Source organism: Martes martes, assembly GCF_963455335.1.
Source record: "Martes martes genome assembly, chromosome: 9".
In the NCBI taxonomy this organism is placed as follows: Eukaryota; Metazoa; Chordata; class Mammalia; order Carnivora; family Mustelidae; genus Martes; species Martes martes.
This window is the reverse complement of record NC_137896.1, coordinates 86,272,409-86,299,487: the sequence shown is the minus strand read 5'-3', so window position 1 is coordinate 86,299,487 and position 27,079 is coordinate 86,272,409. Positions and strand designations below refer to the sequence as shown.

Sequence of the window (27,079 nt, the reverse complement as noted above, 5' to 3'; positions counted from 1 at the left end):
ATAATAATTATTAATGGGTAAATATCGTTTTCTAGCCTTAGTAACTTAAAAAAAAAAAGATTTGGCAATGGCTATGAGGCAAAAGGCAGTCAAACACAAAAGCTTTCATATAATAGTTTATATGATACTTCAGCTGATACTATTAATACTCTATGGAAAATATTCCCATTGAAAAGAATGAAAAGTTGCTGCTAAGAAAATAAAAACAAAAGCAAATTTCTACTATCAGTAGCTGACAAATTATCAACTTCTCAGATGAAAACACAACCTACTTGTGATTGAAGAAGTAGCTCTTATTTGTGGACGACGTAAGCAATTTGGATAGGAAAGAACCAAAGAACAGGAACCATATATAATTCAAATTTGGATAATTTATATAATGAAATGAAATAATTTTACTCACTAATACACTCAAACTTTCTCTTTACTCCCAGTATTTCTAAAAATTCAATTAACCACATAATTCAAATTAAGGTTCTTTGTATTTTTTAGCGAGGAACCTCTGATGCTAGAATAAGACAGAAAAAAAGCATCTCATGAAAGATATGTTATAGCCAAATATAAAAATAAGAAAAGCAGCCTCTTGATATAGCTAAATTATTGTATTTAGAACATTTAAACTAAGGGGCACCTGGGTGGCTCAGTTTTTAAGCGTCTGTGTTCGGCTCAGGTCATGATCCCAGTCCCAGGGTCCTGGGATCGAGCCCCGCATTGGGCTCCCTGCTCAGCAAGAAGCCTGCTTCCCCCTCTCCCGCCCCCCCTGCCTGTGTTCCCTCTCTTGCTGTGTCTCTGTCAAATAAATAAATAAAATCTTAAAAAAAAATAAAATAATAAAATAAAACATTTAAGCTCAGTTTGGGGGTGGGAGAGGGGGAGGCATTTAAAAGTTTCCTTTAAGTCAAAGAGGATTAATTTTGAAAGGAGAAAAGCAATTTATGAACCTATGGACATATTACTGAGGAAGAAAAACTATCAAATTCTAGAAGTTAAATCAAATTGGGAAAAAAATCTAACTAGAAAGAAAAAAACTCTGTTTTCAACAGAAGTTTTTTTTTTTTTTTGGTCCATTTTATATAAGAGCTTATTTATTCTTTTTCCAAATGGGTATTTATTATTTGTACAGACACATAAAAATGATTCCCAATTTTTAAAACATACTACAAATATACATTAACCACAAAAAGCATTTACTCTCACTGGAAAGAAGAGGAGCATGGCTATTTGCAAAATAGCAGTGAACACAAGAAGGAAACATATAAATCATGACAAGTGTACATCCCATTTTTGACAAAAATAAGTTCTATTTTTACATTAATACTTTACTGTAAGCTTCTATGAGATCCTCTGACCTTATTTACATATAATCTGAAATTTCTATTAGCATGTATAACTCAAAGGCACTCAATTCAGAGGTTATAAGGTCCTGAGCTTAAGTAGGAAATAGGATTCCCAACCAAAATTTGAACATAAATAATTCTGAAGATTAGAGAATATGAAAATATTTAAAGTGTAGTATTTGGTACATAAATAATCCATGACCTAAGAATGAAGTACAGAATGTCAAAGAAAAGACCATGTAAGGCAAAGAAATATCCTCAGGTTCCAACTGATTTTCTCCCCCAATTCAAGTTCATTTGAAAGTCTAAAGCTGATTTTGTTAAAAATCCTAAGAAACCTAAATTAAAAGCAAAATAAAATAGCATGAAAATGCTTACGTTAAATAAAAAATTCCCCAGCTTCGTCTCCAAAACCACAAAAAGTATTTAATGATTAAAAACAAGCACAGCTTGGAGGGATATCAGAATATGAGGAGGAATCATAAAGAGCATTTGAAAAAATTAAAGGACAGCTTTAAATGCACCAACTGAAAGAGCATTTATAATTTGCCATTCAATTGTTCCTTTAGCATTCTTTTAGCCAAATAAAAATAAATTTACAGACAGATAACTGACATTCACAAACATTAGGTAGGATCAAGGTTTAAATTAAAAATTAACCCTATATTAGGCTGCAATATGAAATTTACCTACAGCGATTTTCTACTGATGCTTAAAAATTAAAAGCATGAGTCAACATCTTTGTAACAAATGGTTCAACAGATATTTTCTTGGCTTTAAAATTTTTTTTCATGTATGCATAGAAATGTAATGAGCATAAGAATAGTCTTCTGTATTATCTGTACAGTTCATAAGGCCTTTGTCATTGTTAGTCACCTTAGATGTGAATATCAGTAGGGCCATTAAATTAAAGCTGGCCGAAAAAGTTTTCAAAGTGCTACTATTTCCAACTGATGAGATCCTCAGCTTTCTGCATTTTCTGGATGATGATTATTTTCAGTTCTTTTTTCTGGAGATATATACAGGAAGTTACAGCAGATGTATAAAGGGAAGATCAGAAGTCTGCTGTCCAAGTTCATCACTACTTGTTCCTATAAAACAAATGTATAGCTTTAATGACAAGACAAACAGAAAAGAGAAAACCAAACTGTTGAATTGAGTAAACTGTAGGAGATCACATGGTGGTTAAGAGCTTGCATCTCAAGTCTCAAAGTCATTGTTCTAATCTTGAAACGCCCATCAACTAGCTGTGACATTGGGCAAGTCAATGACTTGTCAACTGCAGCTTCCTTACTGTAAAATAAATAAAACTACCCACCACACATGATTATAGTGAGAATTAAATGAGACAATGCACATAGAGGACTCAGCAAAGCTGGCCAAGTATGAAATACTCAGTAATGGAAATTATTTTCACTACTGAAAAATTTCTATCAAGTACCTACATATTTAATGAATAGATATAGTCAAGAAACATATGGCAATTTGGCTTCATTTTCTGATGGCCTTCACGTAGAGCAAATAAATGGGAAGAAGGTGGGAAGCCATTATTAGCACCAACAAGCATGGTTCCCATGTTCCCACTCTTGTCTGAGATTTTCCACTGTCTCTAACGCAAACATACGATTTGTCTCCTGGAATGTAAAATACATTATCCTGTAAAAATTTCAGGCTCAGTTACATCAGTGCACAAGAGAATGCCCTGAAATCTCACAGAGACAGGATTTGATCCTATACCAGAAAGTCATAAATGTAACCATCTCTCATTCTACAGATCTCCATTTGGAACCCTGTATGAACAGCATTTGGTGAAAAGAGTGAGTCTTTAGGGTAAAAGGAGCAGCACTGGAACTTCTACTTTTTGAATTCTTAGATACATTTTCTGCAGTAATTTACATTAGTTTTGCCTTATTTTATGTATTTTGAAGAATACACTATTAAATATTAAACACTTTTTTATTTTTTACTACAGAAGATGCTCCTGCAATGGAAAGAGATTAACACACTGGAACATGTGAATGACTGATGTAGGCTTAATTGGACATGGCTTCTGTATTGGGGGGAAAAGCAAGAAAAATTGGATAAAGAAGGTAAGGAACACACACATGCGCGCGCGCACACACACACACACACACACACGGTATCTCCATATATCCCTAAACAGGGAAAGTGGTGTTTAAAAAAAAATGTTAGTGAATGAAAAGAGTGAGATGATGGGTCAAGTGAGGCAATCACCTGGGCTGATGGTATTAACAGGGTTAGCAGAGAGGAATGATGTCAAACATAGTTGGTCTTTAGAACCTTGAGTCAGCCTGGCCTTGACAAAGTCTGTAGCTACAACCCAGGTGAAGGCACACTTACAAAATTTGTTGAGGACATTTGTTTTGGCAATTTGTGTATTTGATGATAAAAACCAAGATTCAGTGTTACAACGAAACAAAAACTCCAAGGAAGATTCTAGTATTTCAATATAGTTAGGGCTGGGAGTAGGGGTAGGTCTAAGTGCCAACTTTTAGATAAGAGGGGAGCCATGTGGACATTACTTGAGAGCTGGAAGGACAAACTGATTTCTGAGTATTAGGTTGTACTAATTCCCAATCCCTATCCCCAAACTAGACAGATTTAATCTTAGCTTTACTAAACCTTTAATTCCACGTGAGAGCTCAATTCACATCTATGTTCACACTGAAGTGCCGTAAGTTCCATTTTCTTTCCTCCATGACAGAGTGGAAGCTGAGAAGCCCATAGACAACAGCATCAGACAGAGTGGCGGCATCTTCCTAGGTTTCCATTTCTACTTCCAGACTAATTACTTCTCCATCTTCACAAATCCCTGCTTCTCTGAGGCTCACCACCTATTCTGTACTAGAGCTCTATTACTGCTCCACATGCTTCATCTAGGTCTGAATTCCAGGATCTATACATCTAACTCTCCACTTAGCTGCAATTTGACTTTGACTCTCCATCCCAGCTCTTGAATGTCTTACCAGGTTACTTTTTTTGCCCATCCCTCAAGTACCAGTGTCCCCTATGTTTCTGACCTGTTAGACGCCCTACATATTCCCTGGAAGCTATCTCATCCAGTCATTATTTCTTCCCCAGGCAATGTCTGTAAACGCCAGAAGCATTTATCCCCCACCCAACACACTTTTATCTCAATGCCCTCAAATTAAATATGGCTTAAATTGAATTCATCATCTTTTCACCCGTACTGGTCATGTTCATTTTCCTTCCTATAATTCAAATCAAAGGAAAAACTACTATAAATCAAGACAGTAGGAACATTTAAAAAAATATATTTTATTTATTTATTTGTCAGAGAGAGAGCACAAGCAGGGGGAGCAGCAGAGGGAGAAGAAGACACCTAGTTGAGCAGAAAGCCTGATGTGGGACTCGATCCCGGGACCTTGGGATCATGACCCAAGCCAAAGGCAAACCCTTAAACAACCAAGCACCCGGGCGTCCCTAGGAACTATCTTTAATTGCTCTCTTACCTTCACACAATTAGGCACCAAATTCTATCAACTGCACTGCTTTATTTCTAGAACCCATCAACATTTCTCCACCCCCATTGCTCCCTTCCTTCAATTAAGGTTTTCATCCTTTATCTGGATTATAGCAATAGCTTCAAAATCACCTTTCACCTATTACCATGTCTCTAATCCTTCACATACATTGCTGAAATCCTTCATCTAATGCAAATCTAGTCTGCATAGTTCTGTAAGACAGACAGCCATAAAATATACAAAAATCAGGGGCGCCTGGGTGGCACAGAACCTAGCACCCAGCAGGGACTCCAATGTTTCTGAATGAACAATTCAAGAAACACTTGAAATACAACTATTATCTTGGCCTGGTGTTTCCAAGACTCTGGCTGCTTTGAGCCATGACAGAACTTTTTATGAAGTTCCAGATAGAAAGTAAAGACAGCCATTGCTCATGCAGCTCCAGAGGGTGTCAGGGGGACCAACAGAGTTCTACTGAAGGCAGATTTGAACTTTTCTTATTATATATCTACCTTCTCAAATATTATCTACCATGTGAGAGAGTCTGCTCTGTTGCTAGAATTGCAACAAGTGGAGGATCCTCTGTCAGAATGTGATTAAAGGAGCTCTCATACAGGCTATGTGAGGTTAGAACTATCACTTCAAGGTTCCTTGCAGTGCTAAATTCTGATATTCTGTCAGAGGCTCTTTGGTCTAAAGAAAATAGCTAATTTCTAATAATTTATGTGAACTATGGGCTCTGAACGCCTTATTAAAACAGTATGTCCCTTGGAATAGTGATTAGTTTTAATAGAAGTAAACTTCCTTAATATTTTTTAAAGATTATTTATTTAGGGGCACCTGGGTGGCTCAGTGAGTTAAGCCTCTGCCTTCAACTCAGGTCATGGTCTCAGGGTCCTGGGATTGAGCCCCGCATCGGGCTCTCTGCTCAGCGGGGAACCTGCTTCATCCTCTCTCTCTGCCTGCCTCTCTGCCTACTTGTGATCTCTCTCTGTCAAATAAATAAGTAAAATCTTAAAAAAAAAAAAAAAGATTATTTATTTACTTCGGGGGCGGGGAAGCGTGCGAGAGCACGTGCTCATGTGAGCAAGACACAGCATGTGTTCCAGCGAGCAAGAGCAGTGGGGAGAGGCAGAGGGAGAAGCAGACAGCCCAATGAACAGGGAGCCCATGCGGGGCTTGATCCCAGGACTGAGCTGAAGGTACTTAACCGACTAAGCCACCCAGGTGCCCTTAAACTTCATTAATATTTTAACAGCTCTCATATTACTTTTCAAAAATGTTTTACTTTCTCATCATGACATTTTGGAACTTCAGCAGGCATGTGATATATGAAGAAAATTAAATAAACAGCTTTAGACAGTGTTTTGGGAACATCACAGATGCTTGCTACTTTAGAAATCTATTGTGCTAGAGGACAATGTTCTCCTAATATTCAGGAGCTATTGCAGACATACTGGATTACCTTCAAAGTGTTTGCTATTAATCTATAAATAAATGCACTTATGAACACAATGGATAAAGCAATTAAGATTCCTAACTTTTTAAAGAAGTTATTCAGGATAAACAATTATTTACCAATTATCAGCTTTTCCCTGCCCCTCAAATCAAATTTTGTTTTTTCTTTTTTTGTCTTAGCTCTACTTCTAATAAAATGGGGGTAAATTATGCATATGTGAACATGGTATTTCCATCTCTATCTTCAAAAAACCTTTCAGTCAATCTTGGGGCACCTGGGTGGCTCAGTGGGTTAAGCCTCTGCCTTCAGCTCAGGTCATGGTCTCAGGGTCCTGGGATAGAACCCCGCATCTAGCTCTCTGCTCAGCAGAGAGCCTGCTTCCCCCTCCCTCTATCTCTGCCTGCCTCTCTGCCTACTTGTGATCTCTCTCTGTCAAATAAATAAACAAATAAATAATCTTAAAAAACAAAACACAAAAAACTTTTCAATCTTTAAATCAAATGTTAATTCTACTTAAGAATTTTCAAAAGAGGATTCAAAAGACAAATACTATAACCATACAATAGAAAAGTAATCAAACATACCTGATCTTTTTCAAGAGTAAGTATTTGATAGCCAGTTGTTCTACTACATATTAATTTTCCACTACTATCAAAAGAGGCCAAACGTAATCTAGGATTTAAAAAAAATACAAATTAAAAAACAGACATATGGGGTTTTTTTTAAGATTTGATTTTTAAGTAATTTCTATACCCAACCTGGGGCTCAAACCCACAACCCCAAGATCAAGAATCTCATGCTCCTAAACATATGATTTTTGAACCACAGATTAATTTAAACAAGTCCTCCCTCACTTTAATATTTACTTTTCTCTTCCATATTCTTTAATTTGATAAAAGATTTTAGAAGTCTTTTCCAATTCTAAACTGATCCCCTTAGAGATTTGTAAGGTGTGCTATTATACATATCTGTGATATAAATTAATTCATCTGTGTCTTTTTTATTGTGGTAGAATATACATAAAATTTACCCTTTTAACCATCTCTAAGTGTATAATTCTCAGCATTAAAAACATTCACACTGTTCTAAAATCATCACTGCCATCCATCTCCAGAACTTTTTTATCTTCCCATCTGAAAGTCTATACCCAGCAAACACAAATTCCCCATTACCCCTACCTTGGTCTGGGACAACCGCCATTCTACTTTCTCTATGAACTTGTCTACCTGAGGTACTGCATGAGTGGAATCATGTAGCATCTACTCTTTTGTGACTGGCTTATTTCACTTAACATAATGTTGTCATCAAGGCTCATGTTGGTGCATGTGTAAGAATTTCCTACCATTTCAAGGCTGAATAAAATTCCATTGTAGGTACAGACAATATCTACATGGACATCCGTGATGGACAATTGGGTTGCTTTCACTTTCTGGCCATTAAATAAGGCTGCTGCGAAAATGAATGTAATAATAATATCTTTGCCAGTCCCTGCATACAATTTTTTTATCTATCTATCTATCTATCTATCTATTTATTTAAAGATTTTATTATCTATTTGAGTGAGCAAGAGAGAACACAGGGGGAGGGGCAAAGGCAGACGGAGAAGCAGACTCCCCGCTGAGCGGGGGCCTCACATGGGGCTTGATTCTGGGACTCCAGAATCATGACCTGACCTGAAGGCAGACACTTAACTGACTAAGCCACCCAGGCGCCCCCCTCCTTACAATTCTTTTGGGTAATACCCAGAAGAGGAATTGCTGGATCATATGGTAATTCTATGTTTAATTTTTTGAGGAAATGCCATTTCATTTTCCACAAAAGATACACCATTTTACATTCCCACTAGCAACGAACAAAGGTCCAATTTCCCCACATCCTCATCAACACTTTTTGTTTTTTGTATTTTTTAAAGATTTTATTTTTATTTATTTGTCAGAGAGAGAGAGAGAGAGAGGGAGAGTGCGCACAGGCTGGCAGAATGGCAGGCAGAGGCAGAGGGAGAAGCAGGCACCCCGCCGGGCAAGGAGCCCGATGTGGGACTCGATCCCAGGACACCAGGATCATGACCTGAGCCGAAGGCAGCTGCTTAACTGACTGAGCCACCCAGGCATCCCTGTTTTGTTTTTGATAGTAACCATTCTAATGGGTTTGAAGTGGCATCTCATTGTGACTTTGATCTGCGTTTCTCTAATGATTAGTGATGTTGAGTATCTCTTTTCAAGCAAGATCCTTTCATGCTTGAAAAGATGTGTATTGGCCATCTGCAGATCTTCTTTGGAGAAATGTTTAAATCCCCTGCCTATGTTTGAATGAGGCTGTTTGCTTTTTTGTTGTGGAGTTTTAGGAGTTCTCTAGATATTCTGGATATTAGCTCCTTATCAGATACATGGTTAGCAAATAATTTCTCTCATTCTCTCCATTGCCTTTTTACTCTTGTTGATAGTGTCCTTTGATACACAAGAGTTTTAAATTTTGATGAAATCCAATTCATTTTTTTTCTTTTGTTGCCTATGCTTTGGTGTCATACTGAAGAAATCATTGCCAAATCCAACGTCAAGTTTTCCCCCTGGGTGGCTCAGTCATTAAGCATCTGCCTTTGGTTCACATCATGATCCCTGGGTTGTGGGATCGAGCTCCGCATCAGGCTCCCTGCTCAGCAGGAAGCCTGCTTCTCCCTCTCCCCCTTCCCCTGCTTATGTTCCCTCTCTCGCTGTCTCTGTCTCTCTGTGTCAAATAAATAAATAAATAAAATCTTAAAAAAAAAAAAAAAAAAAGCTTTCCCCCTGTGTTTTCTTCCAAGAGTTGTTTTATAGTCTCAGCTCTTATGTTTAGGTCTTCGATCCATTTTGAGTTAATTTTTGCATATGGTGTAAGGTAAGGATAAATATACGACTTTAAAAAATCTACTCATAAAAGCTATTTTCTAACTTGTCAGGATCCTCTCCAGTAAGATAGCAAGCTCAACCACCAGGCGAAGTTGGACATATGAAATCCCACAGAAAGTGAAGGACAATCCCAGACATGTTTTCTTAGAAAAATATCTTGCTGTCTTTCCATTCTGAACCTTTAATCTGCAAGAACAGCAGCAAGGCAACAGCTTCAAGCCTATTATCCATCTTATATCATTTATATTCAGCCTATTCTTTCTGACACACTAGATCCAGACTTTTTGATTTGGATTATTACTAACATGTCACAGGAAAAGAAGCTTACTATTTTCCTGCACTTTCATATATACTGTATCTTACCAAAACTCTACTGCTGCTGGCGTAAATTATCAGGTTTTATTTTATTTCTTGTATTTTTTTCTGGAGGGAGGAGGAGTGGGGCAGGGAAATTTCATCCTACCTAAATGCTATGCTCCTTCGAGGCTGTAAACTGACAGATCCACTACACGGCTGATTCAGCGTATTGCGTTTGAAAATGATGTATCGATTGGTGTAAGTTACAAGCAGGTCAAAGCCAAAGTTAAAACCTGTCCACCGCCAGCAGTACTAAGAAATACAAAAGAGAAAGATTTACTTCAGTTTATCATACTAGCAAGTCAAAGATAAAAAGTTCAAAATGTCTTTTCTTTCTTTAACTCACTCCAAATATTTCTCTCTCATGTGTACCTTTCCCTTAGGGCTTACCACACAGAATATATCTGTGAATATATATAAAGGTTTACCACATGGGTACAGTACATTTCAGAGCCAGAAAAGCAGCCTTTATGATCGTCATTCTTTAAGGTACTTTCCTAATATCACCTCTTCGTGATCTGTTATGTCTCCACACCACAATTCTATCGTAAATAATAAGGCTTTTCACTGCAACTCTAAGGAGGTATAACTTAGGGGGCTAGGAGTCTATAAGGAGGTAGGAAGATCCCACTAAAACCCACCTTGCTTTAAAAATACTATAAATTCCTTAAATAACTAACTGACACATACACATTGGTACTTTATTTTTTAAAGTTTATTTAGTAATCTCTACATCCAATGTGGGGCTCATGACCCTGAGATCAAGAGTTGCATGCTCTTCTGAGTCTGCGAGGCACCTCACAACTGAATTATTTTAAATACCAACATGGGGTCCACACGTTTATTTCATCTATCACCCAATAGTTAATGGAATATTAAGCAAGCTGGTATAGTATAGTAAAGGAAAGTTAGAGTTTCAAGTGTTTGGTTGACATTCTGAATTACAACATACGTGCCAAGTACTGCTCTAGGCATAGAAGAACAGCAAGTTTCTGCCCTGGTAGAATGTGTATTTTAATATGTGTATATGTTTGTGTGGAAGGAATAGATGGAACAGAATGGAATGGAAGAGAACAAAACAGAATAAAATGTCAGGAGAGAGTGACAGGATAGGGAAGGAGGGCCTAGCTAGGAAGCCTGCTGGTTCAGAGAGGTGGTCAGGGAAAGTCTCTCCATGGAGATACTAGGTGAGCCGGGCGCTGAGTCAACTAAGGGGCAGACCAGTAACTATCTGGGAAAAGGGTGACTTGGGCAAAGAGAACAATAAGAAGGGCTATGTGGCTAGGGCAGTCACGTGGGTGGACAGAAGATGGGGATAATTTCAGAGAGTCGGTCAGGGGTCAGAAAATGTAAGGCCTAGAAGTCCAAAGTAAGGAAGAGCATGCATTTCTTCTAAGTGTAGTAAGAGGCTGATGGAAAGTTTTAGGGAGGGAAGTAACATCTAATTTGCATTTTAAAAAGATGACTTTGGCTGCTATATGGAAAACAACATGTAGAAGAGCAAAAGTGAAAACAGGGAGAGCAGTTATGAGGCTATTACAATAGCCCAGACAAGAGATAATGCTGGCTTGGACTTGGATGGTAGTGGCAGACAAGCTAAGAATAGATTTCACAAGTAGAGCCCGGAAGAATTTTTTATGAACACCAGTTGTGGTATTTAAGAAAGAAATATCCGAAGTTTGGAGCTTATTCAATGATTAACAGAGGGGCCATTTATGGGTTAGAGAATTACTTGGGAAGGAGAAAGTTTGGGGATGAAAATCAGAATTCAGCTTGGGACTATTTTATTCAGGATGCTACTAGGATTCTAAGAAAGATGTCGAGTGACTAGCTACATATGTGAATCTGGAGTTAGATGTCATCAGTGTGAAGTCATGGGAACTAGATGATATCACTTTGGAGTGAGCTTTGACAGGGAAGAAGTCCAAGCACTGAGCTTCTAGTCATACCAACATTTGCTGAGAAAGAGAAGGATCTAGGCAAAGACTTAGAAGTCACTTAGGCACTAAGTCACTAAGTCTTTCACTTAGGTGAAGACTTAGAAGCCACTGAATTGGGAAGAAAACCAGCAAGATATGCTGTACTGGAAGTCAAATGGAGAAAATCTCTAATAAAGAGTGAGTGCAGATGTATCACGTCGCCAAGAACTTTTGGAAGACCAAAAGCTAACTACCTGACCTGGCAATGTGGAAATCACTGGTGACAATAGCATGGTAGTTTCACTGGAGTTTACTGCGATAAATAAATTAGAGTGAATTCAAGAGAGCATCAGAAAACAGGAAGTGTAGACAAATATGGGTAACTTTTGCAATGAGTTTTTTGCTTAAAAGAGATGCTCAGAAATGGGAGTGGTAGCTAGAGAAGAACGTGGAGTCGGGGTGTGGTTCCAGATGGGTGGTGGTATGATATGGTATATGCTCAATGAGAATGACCCAGTAGAAGAGAAAAACTGATGATGCAGGACAGGGAGGTGAAAACTGGAGGAGCAAAGCTTCTGAATAGGTGAGAAGGGATGGAGTTTTTTATGAGGGGAGGGGATGGACTGGGACAGCAGCAGATGGTTCATCCATTCTAGTTAGAGGAAAAGCATGACACACAGCTATAGCTGCAGGTAGACTGGCAGAACTGCTGGGTAGGAGGATACGTAGATTCTCTTCGTATTGCTTTCATTTTCTGTGTGATGAAAGAAACAAGGTCATAGATAAGAATGAGGGTGGTGGCACTGTCCCTTTTAAAGAAGGTCTGAGAGGTACTCAAAGACTGGCAGATGAATTCACTAGGGAAATACAGGAGGATCCCCATGCAGCACCTGTTTGAAGTTTACAGTTACAAACATTCAAGTAACACCTTGAGGGGGGGGTTTACACTGTGTTTCTTTAGTCATAGACATCTATTTGGAAGCAGGCGTGCAGTGCATATCAAGTCAGGATTTAATAAGAATTGGAGTTTACCCAGCTGAGCTTGACGAGAGGAAAAAGAGAAGTTAAGAGTATTAGCCAGGGACCAATTTTAAGATGGAACATAAAATGTAAGTCAAGTAAAGAAAGAAGTAGCAAGGTGGTGAGAGGATAATGGGAAAAAGGTAATAAGAACAATGTATTGTGCATCCCACTGGAGTTAAAAAATTGCTGGGAGTCCAGGTTCTAGAAAGAGAGTGCTAGAAGGAAAAAGAAGTAGAGTCTGAAAATGATATGCCTGAAATGGCGGTTCTGAAGGGGATGTATTATTTAGTAAAGCAAAAAATGAGGATCTATGTCCAGGAAATGGGTACTGGAGGTAAGGTAGAGCATAAGATCACTGTGGGGAGGAAGGTCAGGGAACAGAGATGCTGAAATCACCAAGACGGGTGACAAGAACAGTGATAAATACAGACAGCCCTGTGAATGATGGCTATAATAAGGGTCGTGACTGGTGTAGCAGAAGCATGTGCTTCAAAGGAGCTGTGGCTCAATGAAGGGTGAGGGAGGAACAAGTTGTGGAAGCAGCAACAAGGAAGACTAAGAAATAAAGACACCTACTTATTCCCCTTTCATATGCTGCTAACATTTATTATAATTATGAATGCAAACATAATTAACTTCTAAAAACAAAGAAGTTACAATAAGGGAATATTTAGGAAAAAATAATGAATGGTTGTCTAAATTAGGCTGAATTATTATTATTTTTTAAAGGGGAAGGGGCAGAAGAAAGAGAGAGAACCTTAACAGTTTCCACGCCCAGTGCATGAGTCTGATGCGGGGCTTGATCTCACAATCCTGAGATCATGACCTAAGCTGAAATCAAGAGTCGGATATTTAACTGACTGAGCCACTCAGGCACCCCAGGCTGAATTATTTTTTAAGATGAAAACTACAATTAGAGTGGGATTTTTAAAAATGTAGTTCATGTCCCATTAAAATCAATTTAATGAGTCACAATAAGCTTTTTTTAAAAATTAAATACAAAATAGGACCTTTGGACACAGCAACAGTTAAATACTATTTCACAGTACTTCTGTTTCACTTATATACATTTATATATAGTGATAATGAAAAACAGAAGTCTAAATGTGGGTAGCAAAGGGTTTGAATGTCTTTGATTTAAGGTAACCGTAAAATAGAAAGAATCACTTTTAACTATGTAATAGCTCCCATATAATTTCTTACTTATCTTAATTTCTGGATTGCTAAGGGATCTTCTTCTTCTTTCTCTTAGTGGGACACAAAAAGTTCAACAGCCTCATGCAACACAACTAAGCACCTAACTTCCTGTCCAGGAGATCAAGCTATAGAAACTACCAAAAAAGCTCCTCTAAGGTATGGCAGGTGCCATGATTGTTACTGAAAGTGTATTTTGCACTAATAGTATTACAATTTGCATGAGAATGTTAAGAGTCATAACCCATACTTACTTCCCCATCTTTGGCAAGCTTTCTACCACACCTCATGCTATTTCCCTCTAGTTCTTCTTTATTGATTTCTTGAGGCCTAGAAATACACATAAGATGTGAAATCTCATAGAAAATAGGCAACTAATAGTTTAGAAATAATTGTTAAGTTTAAAAGAACAGAAAAACTTGCTAATAGATTTAAAAATATCTTTTTGTGTTATAGATATAATAAGAATACATGGATTAAATCTAGCCCATTGCCTTTGCTTAAAAAAAAATTAATGTTTCACTTATTGCCCTGACTTCTAGAATACTTTTTATTAGGGCTCAGCCAAACCAGAGAAGAGGGGAAAAATGTCTATGAGAAACTGTGATCAAGGAAATAAAACACTCAAAATTCTAACTACTAAGTAAAGTAAGTTAAAATCTATTACTTAAGATGTGACAGTTTCATCTACCATTGGACATTACTGTTTCATATCCAAGCCATCTTTTACGTAGTATAATCATGTAAACTCAAGATTTAATAGAAACAGCTGTAGAACTGGTTCCCTACTTTAAAAATCTTAACCAATCTAGAAAAACACTTTTGTTTCAAGTTATGGTAACAAAAAATGCATTATTATTAGTTTGGAATTCCAAATGACAAAAGTAATACAATATATTCATCATATACAACATTTATTAAGTGCCTAGATACTGGGGACATCATCATCACCAAACTGAAATACTGAAATACAATATATTAAAAAAATACATAAATGTATATAAAACTAATAAAACATGTCCTTGATACCCAAGAGTTTAGTCTAGTAGAGAACTAGACATATAAGTAATAATTAAAATAATGTGGAGAGTGTTGTGATGTTAGGAGAACAAAGAAAGCACATTTACTGCCTGGGATTAGAGGGGGCTCATCACAGAGGAGCCTGAAAAGGAGTTTGTTGGGGTAGAGGTCAAGGTGGGATTCTATGCAGGTGAAGGGCATTCCAGATAGAAGGTATAGTAGGTAAGAAGAATCTGGAGCATAAAAAAATACCAAATGTATGAAGAATTCAGTACAGCTAGAGCTAAGATGAGCACGTGATGGGATGAAGTAAAAGACATTTGGGATGGACTACTGACGGGCCCCCCATGCTATGCTAATAAGAGTTTCAACTTTTCCTGTAGATGGTAGAGAGTTTCCAGGCATTAGTTCTGTTACTTTCACATTTTTTATTATGAAAAATTTCAAACCTAAAAGTGGATAAAACAGTATAATAGGCTTAATGTTCTAACCATCTAGCTTCATTAATCTTGTTTCAGTTTTATTCCAAGCCCACTTCTCCCCATATCCCTCCTGACTGACTGTTTTGAGGCTAATTCTCCAGACATATCCTTTAATCTGTAAATAGTTCAGTATGAATTTCTTAAGGATGAGGACTTTTTAAAAATGCTTATATCACACACAAAGAATAACAACTGTCCCTATCATCAGATCCCCAGACACAGTTAAGCAGGGAAGTGACACAATTCTATTTCTGCTTCAGAAAGATAACCTGTCGGCAGTGTGGAAGAGCATGGAAGAGGAGAACCCTGGAGGCAGACTTCACTACATTATAACCTAACATCCCAGAAACACACTTTCTCACTTTAGTAGCCCTGCAGCAACGAGGAGGGGCTCAGTATCTATGAAACAGAGCACTTCGTCGCAGTGCTATAATCATACATACACTTCTGTGGGGAGGAAACCCACTCAGTCCAGCTCAGTTTCTTAGGTCAGATTCTATGCTCAGTTCATAGATACAGATGAGGGAAATGTTGAAAAATAAGAACACCTAACATCTAAAAACTGAATATACAAAAGAATGAGGATGATTTTGAAAATATTTCATATATTACAAAAGGCTTCAAATCTGAATTCCATTAAATAATTAACTTTTTTGTTGTTTTTTGATTTATTATTTCTATTTCAACAATCTTACTATATTTATGTAGGATAAGAGTGCTGTGAATATATTTGGAAAAAGATCTAAAATAAATTATCAATAAGGCAGAAACCAAGAATCCTGGAAAATAACCTCATAATTATTACCATGAGTTTGTATAACACTTTCATACAGTCACTGTTTGGATATAAACATAACAGGTCATATATTTTAGCAGGTCTTTTGGTGTATAAAAATGGGTTAAAAGAGATTGGGGCAAAAATGTCAACCTTAAGGCCTCTTCCACATACACTCTCGGATGGACTGTCTCCTCACATGGTCTATACCAAGGAGCCCGATTATAGATCAAATAATAAGTGTGGAAGCATGTCTGTGACCTGCAAAGCACACCAAAAGAACAGATAATCCGCTTTCCCCTCAGATGAAAAAAGCACAGAAATATTTTTTCAGGGGGGCATCTATAACTGGATTATGTCAACTCATTTCAGACTCAAAGGTCTTCAAAACACTTATTAGCTAATTAATAAGAATTAGAATTTTATAATACTACCAGAAATAAAAGTAGCTTTACCTACACAGAAATATGAAAATCAGGCTTGGCGGAAGCATTATTCCAAGTTCTATTTCCGTATGTTCAAAGAAAATCATTATACAACACTAGGCAAAACAGTTTATGAATTACTCAATTTTTACAAATACAGCAAATGACTATTCAAACGTTCCATTAATTGACCAGAAAGATTATTAATAACATTGATCATGTTACAGAAATATAAGAATAAAAGTTGATTAATGATCTTTTTTCTACTTTAACATCTCTTAATTTTTCAATATAATAAATGCATTTAAAAATTCACAGCAGAAAACCCCTGTTTGGGGTTTGTTTGCTTTTAACCAACAGTGCTATGATCTAACATACTTACCCCACCTCACTGTCTTGTTCTGCTCGGAGCATAGCAAGCCACTGCTGTTTGTACACTGAAGACAGCCATTCTAAAATAGAAAAATAAGCACAAAAGAATAATAATAAATATTGAAGAACATAAAGCATTTAAAAATTTTAAGAACGTGATAAAATTGTTACCTTTTTTTTTTTTAAAGATTTTATTTACTTATTTGACAGACAGAGATCACAAGTAGGCAGAGAGGCAGGCAGAGAGGGGGTGGGGGGGGGAGCAGGCCCCCTGCTGAGCAGAGAGCCCGATGTGGGGCTCAATTCCAGGACCCTGAGATCATGACCTGAGCCCGAAGGCAGACTTAACCCACTGAGCCACCCAGGTGCCCCGACCATTTCTAAACTCAAGATTAAAATAGCAATAAATAAAGCTGGTAGTTTATATTTTATAAAAATGCTGTTAACAATATGGGCTTAATGATTTTAGTGTGGTAAAGGCTATTTTGCTTTCCTTTAGGATAGACCCTACTCAGATTACATGCATTTATTATTTTCTAAAAGATTTTATTTATTTATTTGACCAGGAGTGGGGTGGGGTAGAGAGTGTACAAGCAGGGAGAGCAACAGAGGGAGGAGAAGAAGGCTCCTCACTGAGCAGGGAGCCCAATGTGGGGCTCGATCCCGGGACCTTAGGATCATGACCTTGGTTGAAGGCAGATGCTTAACCTACTCAGCCACCCAAGGCGCCCCAGATTACATGCATTCAAATTAGGACTTAAATCTTCAGTTAAAAGTAGATTCTGGCATTTAATAGTCTCCTTTTCACAGATCATATTAATTTTTATAAGAAACATACCTAAAGTAATATTTTCAGTTTTTATGTAACTTTTATAGAAAACTGAATAAATTGTTTTATTAAATTATCTAAAAATAATAACTAATTAGTGGGAGATATATTATCAGATATATCATGCATACTCAAAATATAATTTTGGGGAGCGCCTGCATGGCACAGTTGGTTTAAGCATCCAACTCTTGGTTCTGGCTCAGGCTGTAATCTCAGGGTTGTGAGACAGAACTCTACCTTGGCACTCTGCGTGAAGTCTGGCTGAGATTCTCTCTTCCCCTCCCTTTGCCCCTCCTGCCTGTTAGCTCGCTCTCTAAAATAAATAAATCTTTAAAAAATAATTTTGGCATATTAGATTTAGGTAACATATTAAAAAGAGATTTTAATTCAGTCTAAATGGAATAAAAGTTACAATTTTTTTCCTTTAACAAAGCAAACCATTTTTTGCACAAGTCTATGTAAAACTGAAATTTTAGTTAAAGAAATTTATTAATAATAGAGGTAGAATTGGCTTAGTACCATATTTATTTTTCTTCTTTTATTTATTCCCAACCAAATGTTGTATAAGTATACTTCAAATACTTCAATACTCTTTTTTTTTAAAGATTTTATTTATTTATTTGAGAGAGAGCAATCACAAGTAGGCAGAGAGGCAGGCAGAGAGAGAGAGAGGGAAGCAGCCTCCCCACTGAGCAGAGAGCCCGACACGGGACTCGATCCTAGGACCCTGAATCATGATCCGAGCCGAAGGCAGAGGCTTTAACCCACTGAGCCACCCAGGCGCCCCTCAACACTCATTTTTAAAAGTCTGGTCTAGAGGTAAAAATCCAGAAAAAATAATAGAAGGGAAAGTCAAGTTGGGTCCAAAACAATCCTAGTGAAGCATCTCAGAAAATTAATCAGACTTATTTTGCATATTAATAAACTGCATATGGCCCACTCAAAAAATAAAGTAAAAGTCTGGTCTAAAATAGTATACTAGTTAATCAGATTAAAGAACACCCATAATAATATATAAACTTGGTACATAGTATACTTTTGTTTTTATTTCAATGTATACATATTAATAAAGAGGACTAGAAGAATTCATCAAGATACTCATTCTAGATGATGGGATTAGTTTCTCTTTGCTCATATTTAAAACAAAACAAAACTGTACCACGAAAACTAGAGTCATTTAAATAGCCTGGGTAGTGCTTAAAGGGAAAATACTCAATATAGAATGTGAACACAGAAAATTACCTATGTAGTATGATTTCACTTTGGTACAAAAATGTGTAATCTTTTTGGGATTAAAGGTAATTTCTATTCTCTTTTTTCTCTTTTCTATGACATATATTACTATTATAATCAGAAAGATAATACTTAAAGTCATAATTAAGTCATGTTCTCTTACCTGAAGGTACTAGAGAATCTTGTTCAATAATTCTTGCAGAGGCCAAATCACTGATAATATACTGTAACCTTAAATGTCTGAATACTGACACAAATGGTTTTCCTTGTTCAGTTTCAAGGAAGGTCATACCTTCAAAATCTATAAAAAACAGTTTAAATTCAATAGGCATTGTTTTCAAATCTATTTTATTCCTAAATGTTTTTATGGGCAGGGAGATACACACATACACAAACACACACACACACACGTGCATGCACATGCACATAGATGTACACACATGTATGTCGATTAGAATACAAATAAACTAGTTTTCAAAGATTATATAAACCTGTGGTATATGGATAAAAACTTAGAGATTTAGGAAGAAGCCCCAGGAAATTAATTTTGGTCCCAAGTGGCCTTTGGGCTAGGAATTCAGGTGTACACCTAGTTCTGGGGTTTGGAGCTTCCAGTGCCGCAGGGTTTGGGAAAGGATGGTTTGAGAACGGTAGTAAGGGTTACAGTATCTCTCTAGAAACCCTCTTCCCAGGGACTGAACACTCCAGTGGAACTCCAGGGCTCAAATGCCAAACTTAAGGGTCTTCATAAGATACACAGGACATGGATTTGTCTCTTGGGGTTCATCGAATTTTTGTTTTAGCTACATATGATAAACACTACTAGTTAATACATTAATTCTCTTAAAATACAAAATAAGACACATAGACACTATAGCCATTGATTTGCAACATATGTATTGAAATAGTTCAATACCAACCAAAATCGAATGATATATTGTCTAGTGGTATGCTGGAGATGGCTTGCACTGGCTTATAGGAGCTGATGGTGTGCATTTCATCTCTCAACTCTGCATTCAGTGTCAATGATGTCATATTGGTAGCTTGGAACTGGCCACACTGGGAGAATTTGTATCATGGAAATTTTAAAACGCTGCAAATCAGGGATTATTTTTTTCAGAGACCAGTATATTAAGACATACATACGTAATGCAATAACATTTTTTTTTAAGGGAATACTAAACACAAAATTCAAGATAGTGGTTGGGAAAGTCAGAGAGACACAACAGGAGAGAAGCACAGGAGTAGACTGAAGTTACTGTTCTAGTCCTTGAAGATTAGTTTGTGGTGGTTCAATATATTACTAAAAATAATCAAAAAAGGTGGCCATGCAGGGGCTAAAAATGACTGTGAACTAAGAAAATCATGAACTAAGGATTATGATTTACCCACTTCTTTGCACCTAAAGTTTTTTCCCTATTATCTGTTTTAGCAAAGTAAAAAGTAAATACATTGCATGTTCCATCTCTATCCCAGTAAGAATTTAATGGCAGTAGATCCTTATGAATTTTATTTAGATCAGTCTTCTCTGAGAATCTGACAAAAATTACGGAAGTTCTTACCTTGCAAAATAGATGCAACACAAGCATACATATAAAGTTCTGCATACACTTTTGGGGGTTAGTGACATACTGAAGCCTGTAGATGGGATCCCCCCTTTGTTAAGAACTGTTGCCTGATAGACAGGTTTAATGTGTTACAGAAAATTCAGTGTGGTCAAACAAAAGACAAATGTAATCACCAAGACCTATTGGTGATAAAATAGGAAAGGTGATACTTTGGGGAGTCAAACTATGGTGTTAGTTCAAGGAATATAATTCAGTTAAAACATGCAAGGCATTTTTCTTATCCAGCTTTACTTTTCTCAATTTAAATTAGGAGCTGAATTAGATAACTGCTTAAAGTCTTCACCAGATCTAAAATTCTCTAGGTCTACAAATAAGTTAGGACCTGATTTTAATAAATTTCAATTAAAAAGACTCTCAAAACAAGTGCTTAATAAAAATTTCAGGCATACCTTTTCTCCTCTTAGAAAACCAGACATCTGTTTCGGTCAAAAGTTGTTTTAAAGATCCATTCCATGAAGGCACAAGTTGAAGGAACATCCACTAGGTTAAAAAAGCAAATTTAAGAAAAAAATTATAAGATTTCATCATGTTACAATTTTACATTCATACTGCTTCCACCTTAAAACGTAATATCTAGGGGCACCTGGGTGGCTCAGTCGGTTAAGCATCCAACTCTTGACTTCGGCTCAGGTCATGATCTTAGGGTTGTGAGACTGAGCCCTACATTGGGCTCCACACTGTATTGAGCCTGCTTAAGATTCTCTCTCTTCCTCTCTCCCTTTCCCTCGCTCTCCCTTTGCCCCTCTCTCCCTTTCATCATGGTCCAAAGGTCCATAGTCCTTTAATCGTGGTTCAATGATAAAAACTAAAACAGTGTGTGATAAAGAATAAATGAATTCCTAAAGTATTTAAGGCCTCAAACGCAGCATAGTTACACAATTAAAATGCTAAAGGTTTAATACATATTACCTTAGTAATTTTACACTCATTTATTCTACTCATCTATTAACTCAATTTTGCTAAGTATCATTAAGGTTATAAAATAATCCTAATTACTTAATATTAATTTAATAGATAATTTGATAATAATTTATTTAAAAAGGGAAAAAGGAGTTTCTTATTGCTTTATTACTGGTGAGATAGTATACAGACCAGTTAGGGGCATGGGTTTTTAAATCCTTGCCCTGCCAATTACAGCTGGGCAAATTACTTAATTTTTCTGGGCCTTAATTTCTTTATTTATAAAATGAACATGATACCTCATAGGACATTAAAAGAATTATTATGTGTAACTTACTTTGATCGTGCCTGGCACACAGTAAGCACTTATCACTACTGGCATAAGAGCAATTACAACAATAGGAAACAATGAATGCTACCACTGGCTCAGAGACAGAAATGGCCTGTCTACCCCTCCTTCACTGATTACATAACTCAGTTACTAAACTTCCCTCCGGGGGGCTGGGGGTAGAACACAACCTTTTTTTTTTTTTTTTTTTAAGATTTTATTTATTTATTTGACAAATAGGCAGAGAGGCAGGCAGGGAGCGGGGGAAGCAGTCTCCCTGCTGAGCAGAGAGCCCGATGCGGGGCTTGATCCCAGGACCCTGAAATCATGACCTGAGTCGAGGACAGAGGCTTAACCCACTGAGCCACCCAGGTACCCCAAAACACAACATTAATAAAATGTCATCTCAACCATAAAATAAGCAATTGCAATGATATAACTTGGAAGTGTCTCATTCTCAGATTTTTTTTTTTAAGATTTAATTTATTTGACAGAGAGCGATCACAAGTAGGCAGAGAGGCAGGCAGAGAGAGGAGGAAACAGGCTCCCTGTTGAGCAGAGAGAGAGAGCCCAACAGGTCATGATCCCAGGGGCTCGATCCCAAGACTCTGGGATCATGACCTGAGCCGAAGGCAGAGGTTTTAACCCACTGAGCCACCCAGCTGTCCCTCATTCTCAGATTCTGAAGCTGTGTTAAATAGAGACTCTGTTGCTGGTGACAAAAGGCTAAAAGCAAAATTATTCAGTGGGAAAAGCAATGAACTAGGACTCACAAACCTGGGTTCTACCTCAAGTCTGCCACTTAGTAACTTGAAGAGTTCTAAGTCCTGTCATCTACAGAACAAGAAAGATAGCTGATTTGTTACTTCAGAGTTGTGAAAATAAAATCACTTTAAAGATGTTAAAACCTTTCAGACAATTATCACATGATCTCTGATATGAGGAATTTGAGACGCAGGGCAGGGGGTTGTGGGGGGTAGGGAAGGAAAAAAATGAAACAAGATGGGATCGGGAGGGAGACAAACCATAAGAGACTCTTTATCCAACAAAACAAACTGAGGGTTGCTGGGGGGTTGGGGTTAGGGATATGGTGGTTGGGTTATGGACATTGGGAAGGGTATGTGCTATGGTGAGTGCTGTGAAATGTGTAAGTCTGATGATTCACAGACCTGTAACCCCTGGAGCAAACAATACATTATATGTTAATAAAAATAATTAAAAAAAAAGAAAAAAAAAGGATGATATTAAAACCTTTCAAAAGTATGAAATGAAACATATGCCTGAAGTGCAAATAAGGTCTTTAAAGAATTTTACCATTTTCTAGAAAAAGTGAAAATTTCATCATGACTTCATTAATTCAACTTTGAAAACATTTCTGAAAACCATATAAAATATTTAACATTTCTGATTACGTAAATAACATAACAGCACGCTTCTTGTTGAAAAACATGTGGGAAAAAAACAGAAACATACTACTAGGATAGAAAAGTATGTAAAACCAAACAAAGGAAATAGGATGCAAGCTCTCATGGCCCACAGCTTGACGTCAACTGCAGACCCAACAGTAAGAGAGGTACCTTGCATTCCCAACAGGAAGAAGCCAACTCTACTATTCTAGTAGGAGAAAGGAAGAATTTCTTCTTGGCCAGCAACAAGCTCAGTTAATAAGAAGATACAGACAACACGCAACTCTAGCTTTCCTCCAAGGGATTTTGCTTCATTCAAAGCAGCCCCTCCCAACTTCCTCTTTTTCTTGATAAAGTAATGTCCCTCTCCCTTGAGGTCTGGACTTGCTTATGGTTTGTTATAGCTTACATGTCCCAAAGTCCAACTGCTCTACTATTCCCAAATAAATCCATCTTGCTGGTAAAATAACTGGCTTTTGTACTTTAAAGGTTGACAAGTATAAAGAATGAAATTAAAATCACACATGATAGCAAACAAAGTTTTTTTTTTTTAACATTTTGGCATATTTCCTTGAACATTTCTTACATTTACACCATTCCTTTATCACTGGACACCAGCTGTTTCCAGTTTTTCACTATTATAAGTAATGCTGAGGTGATGCCCTTACATACTATTATGTCATTACCTTTTTAAGAGCTGTGTACACATCCATCTCCACTTGCATCACAAATAAGTTAGATGAACCAATGAGCTGTTTCATGACATTTATACTAGAAAAGAAAAACAGAGGTATAGTGAGTTTATCCTCACGCACAGGCTAAAACATCCTGGTGGAACTAAAAAATTTAAGTCTTTCTTATGAAAAGAAAATGACATCAGTCTTTTTGCCCAACACAAAGAATCTTAGACAGAAATAACCTATCTGAGCACAAGGATATTTTAATTCAGAGAGAATACTCTGAAAGGTCTTTCTTTGAACTGACAGGAAAACAAAGAACTTTGATCTGCTGATTAATCAAGTTAAAACAAGGTCTCAATGAGATAACTTTTGGTATGCCCTGATAGAGTGGCAGTGTTCCTATTTTGCCTTTCCTGCCCATTCACTGTTTAAAAAAAAAAAAAAAAAAAAGACATTCATCGAAATTCACTGAAACATCTGTATGTTCAAAGTAACCTTTAACATTGAGGGTTAAGAGAATTGCTTAGTCTTAAAGCATGTTTTCATCACTATTAAAGAGTAATATCAAGAAATATGTTATTAGTTTAAATTTGGAGTGGAACAGATATCACCAGCTGTTTTTCCCCCTTCCTTTAAGCCGTAAAAACCAGAAGAACCTCTAGGTTTTTAAGATGGCCACTACAATTTATCTTCTTTTTGAAAGACCTCAATGAGAAATTATAAAAAGGAAAAAGATTAAACTGTTTCTAATGATTTTCTTTTTTTTCTTAAAAAGATTTTAATTATTTGACAGAGAGAGAGAGAGATGGAGAGAACAACCTGGGAGAGCGGCAGGCAGAGGGAGAGGGAGAAGCAGCCTCCCCACTGAGCAAGGAGCCGGATGTGGGGCTTGATCCCAGGACTCTGGAATCATGACCTGAGCTGAAAGCAGACACTTAACCAACTGAACCACCCAGGCACCCTGATGATTTTCAAACCAAACATAATGCAGAGCTTTGTTTATACCTTGCCATTATTAGGTAATGATTTTTTTTGGCAGAAAAATATTTCTCAATCTTTTCTACCTGTTACCTCTTAAGGGCAGAGGAAAGGACAGGAACAAGGAATCCAGGAGATGGGTCTTAGCCATAAAAATAACATTTCTATGATTTCTTGTATTTCATCTTTAAGGCTCAAAGAAACTTGAATTCTCTCTATTCCATATTGTATTTAAACGTAAAAATGTTTACCTTTTCCCCCACCACTTCCCTACCCACCCTTGCAAGAAAAACCAAACCAAACAAACAAAAAACACCCACAGAAAAACCAACAAATCAGTAAAACTGACATCACAGGAATCATCTCTTCGAGGGCAGAAACCATGACATAATCACCTCTGCATCCTTCACAGCACCTAACAGAGTACCTTCGTATATAGTGGACATTCAAGAATTGTTTGTTGAAGGAAGGCAGGAAGGAATTATCAGCCCATGTTATTCAAAAGGCCAACTGATGGTGAATTTGACTTCATCAGGCCTAGCAAAAAGTTTAAAAGAACTTCCTTAAACTTAATTTTGCAGGGGTGCCTGGCTGGCTCAGTTGGAGCATGCAACTCTTGATCTCAGGGTTGCAAGTTCAAGCCCCACATTGGGTCTGATTACTTAAAATAAAATCTTTAAAACTTAAATTTTGCAATGGTAAAGAAGGTTTTTAAATAAACTTTTAGATTCTCAGGGCACCTGGGTGGCTCAGTCATTAAGTGGCTGCCTTCTTACCAGATCGTGATCCCAGGGTCCTGGGATCGAGCCCCGAGTTGGGCTCCCTGCTCTGCAGGAAGCCTGCTTCTCCCTCTCCCACTCCCCCTGCTTGTGTTCCCTCTCTGGCTGTCTCTCTTGCTCTCTGTCAAATACATAAAATCTTTAAAAAACAAAAGAAAACACAAAAAAACCAAACTTTTAGATTCTCTCAGAGCATAGCAAAGGTAAGGTAACACCATTTTTCTATAGTTTTATAGTAACAATGAATTATTCAATTAAAATTAGTTAAAATAGTAGACATAATACACATTATTTATGACAATAATACACATATTATTTATGAAATTCGTGAAGCATTTCTTCAGTTCATAGATGTCAAGATACCTTTCATTAAATTATTCACTTTTCATAAGTAATATATTTTTGTATAAAGCAAATGCATACTTTAACAAATAACCATTATTTTAGGGTGATTAATTACAATGTTATTTAAAATTAAAATACCTGAGTTCCTTAAAAAGTTCAACATTCTGGTGAGTCATCAAATTGTTCAGAAGCCATTCAAGGCACCTGAAATTAAAACATGGCATTATTTATTACATGATACATAAAAAAATATATCCTGTATTTATGGCTTATGTAGTAGGACTTACAGTTAAAATAAAAACAATTAGTCTTGCCAGAATATGCTCAAATTTTTAAATTTAACAACCAAAAATTTAGTATTGTTTTTGTCAGCAGTTATTAAGGAAATACTCCCTTTATATTAATAAGAGCATTTCTAATTAAGAAAACCTCATTTCAAGTTGGTGTTACATCATTTATGAAGGGGCCTTCACACTTCTATTACCTCCTTTCTAATTTGAAAATGGGTACTGTAATACTCAGGAGTTAAAAACATTGCCAGTAGGTGTACTGATAACAATATCTATGATGCCTATTACTTAAAAAATATTAATAGAAAATGCAAAGAGTGACCAGAGTTTTTATAAGCCACGTATAAGCATGTATAACCCACCCATGGTCACTTACAAAGACAACACTTTCAAGGAATTTACTAATTCATCCAAATGTGAAAAAGGACTATTTATAACAAAATTCTAGTCCCCTATTTTTTTTTTCTTTCTTTCTTACAGCTATACATTCTCTTAAGAAACCAAAGCAGCCAACTTCCCACAAGTGGGATGGGAGGAAAAATAAAAAAGGTAACTCACTTTTTCTTTACAGAATCTAATCCATAGGTCCCTGCTGATGTGTAATAGCCACATACAGTTTTCACATTAATTGTTTCCTTCATTGTCTCACCACACTGCTGTATTAAACCATCCTGTAAATATAAATAAGCACTGGAAAGGCCCATTTCACGTGGGAAAAATTAGCTCTGAATATGCGCTTTTACATATTAAAAAGTAAAAAAAAAAAAAGGAAGAAGGAAAGAAAAGAAAGAAAACTCATTAAGTGCAGCAAGCCCAAATTTTTAAGTCCAATAAAAATACTGAAAAAAAAAAATCCAGCAAGTATTCAACTAAATACTTGGAATTGAAAAACAGAATGGAGGGGGTAAAAGCAGTAAGGCAGTAAAGTA

The 27,079-nt window shown here is 36.8% G+C and overlaps 1 protein-coding gene across 2 annotated transcripts in view; it reads right to left on the bottom strand.

The window, feature by feature from the left end:
- Positions 1-1,856: 1,856 nt before the first annotated feature.
- GMCL1 (germ cell-less 1, spermatogenesis associated) overlaps positions 1,857-27,079 on the bottom strand; it is a 36,766-nt gene continuing 11,543 nt past the window's right edge. The window contains exons 5-14 of one of the 2 annotated variants that reach the window (XM_080814089.1): positions 26,709-26,821; positions 25,999-26,064; positions 23,765-23,849; positions 20,834-20,924; positions 18,980-19,117; positions 16,765-16,834; positions 13,935-14,010; positions 9,651-9,796; positions 6,887-6,974; positions 1,857-2,428 (exon numbers count right to left, since the gene is read on the bottom strand). In XM_080814089.1, the coding sequence (XP_080670215.1) occupies positions 2,300-2,428; positions 6,887-6,974; positions 9,651-9,796; positions 13,935-14,010; positions 16,765-16,834; positions 18,980-19,117; positions 20,834-20,924; positions 23,765-23,849; positions 25,999-26,064; positions 26,709-26,821 (1,002 nt within the window). In that variant the 3' untranslated portion in view covers positions 1,857-2,299. Of the gene's footprint in view, positions 2,429-6,886; positions 6,975-9,650; positions 9,797-10,311; positions 10,429-12,188; positions 12,218-13,934; positions 14,011-16,764; positions 16,835-18,979; positions 19,118-20,833; positions 20,925-23,764; positions 23,850-25,998; positions 26,065-26,708; positions 26,822-27,079 lie in introns of those variants that run through there. The other variant, XM_080814090.1, reaches the window with a different exon arrangement.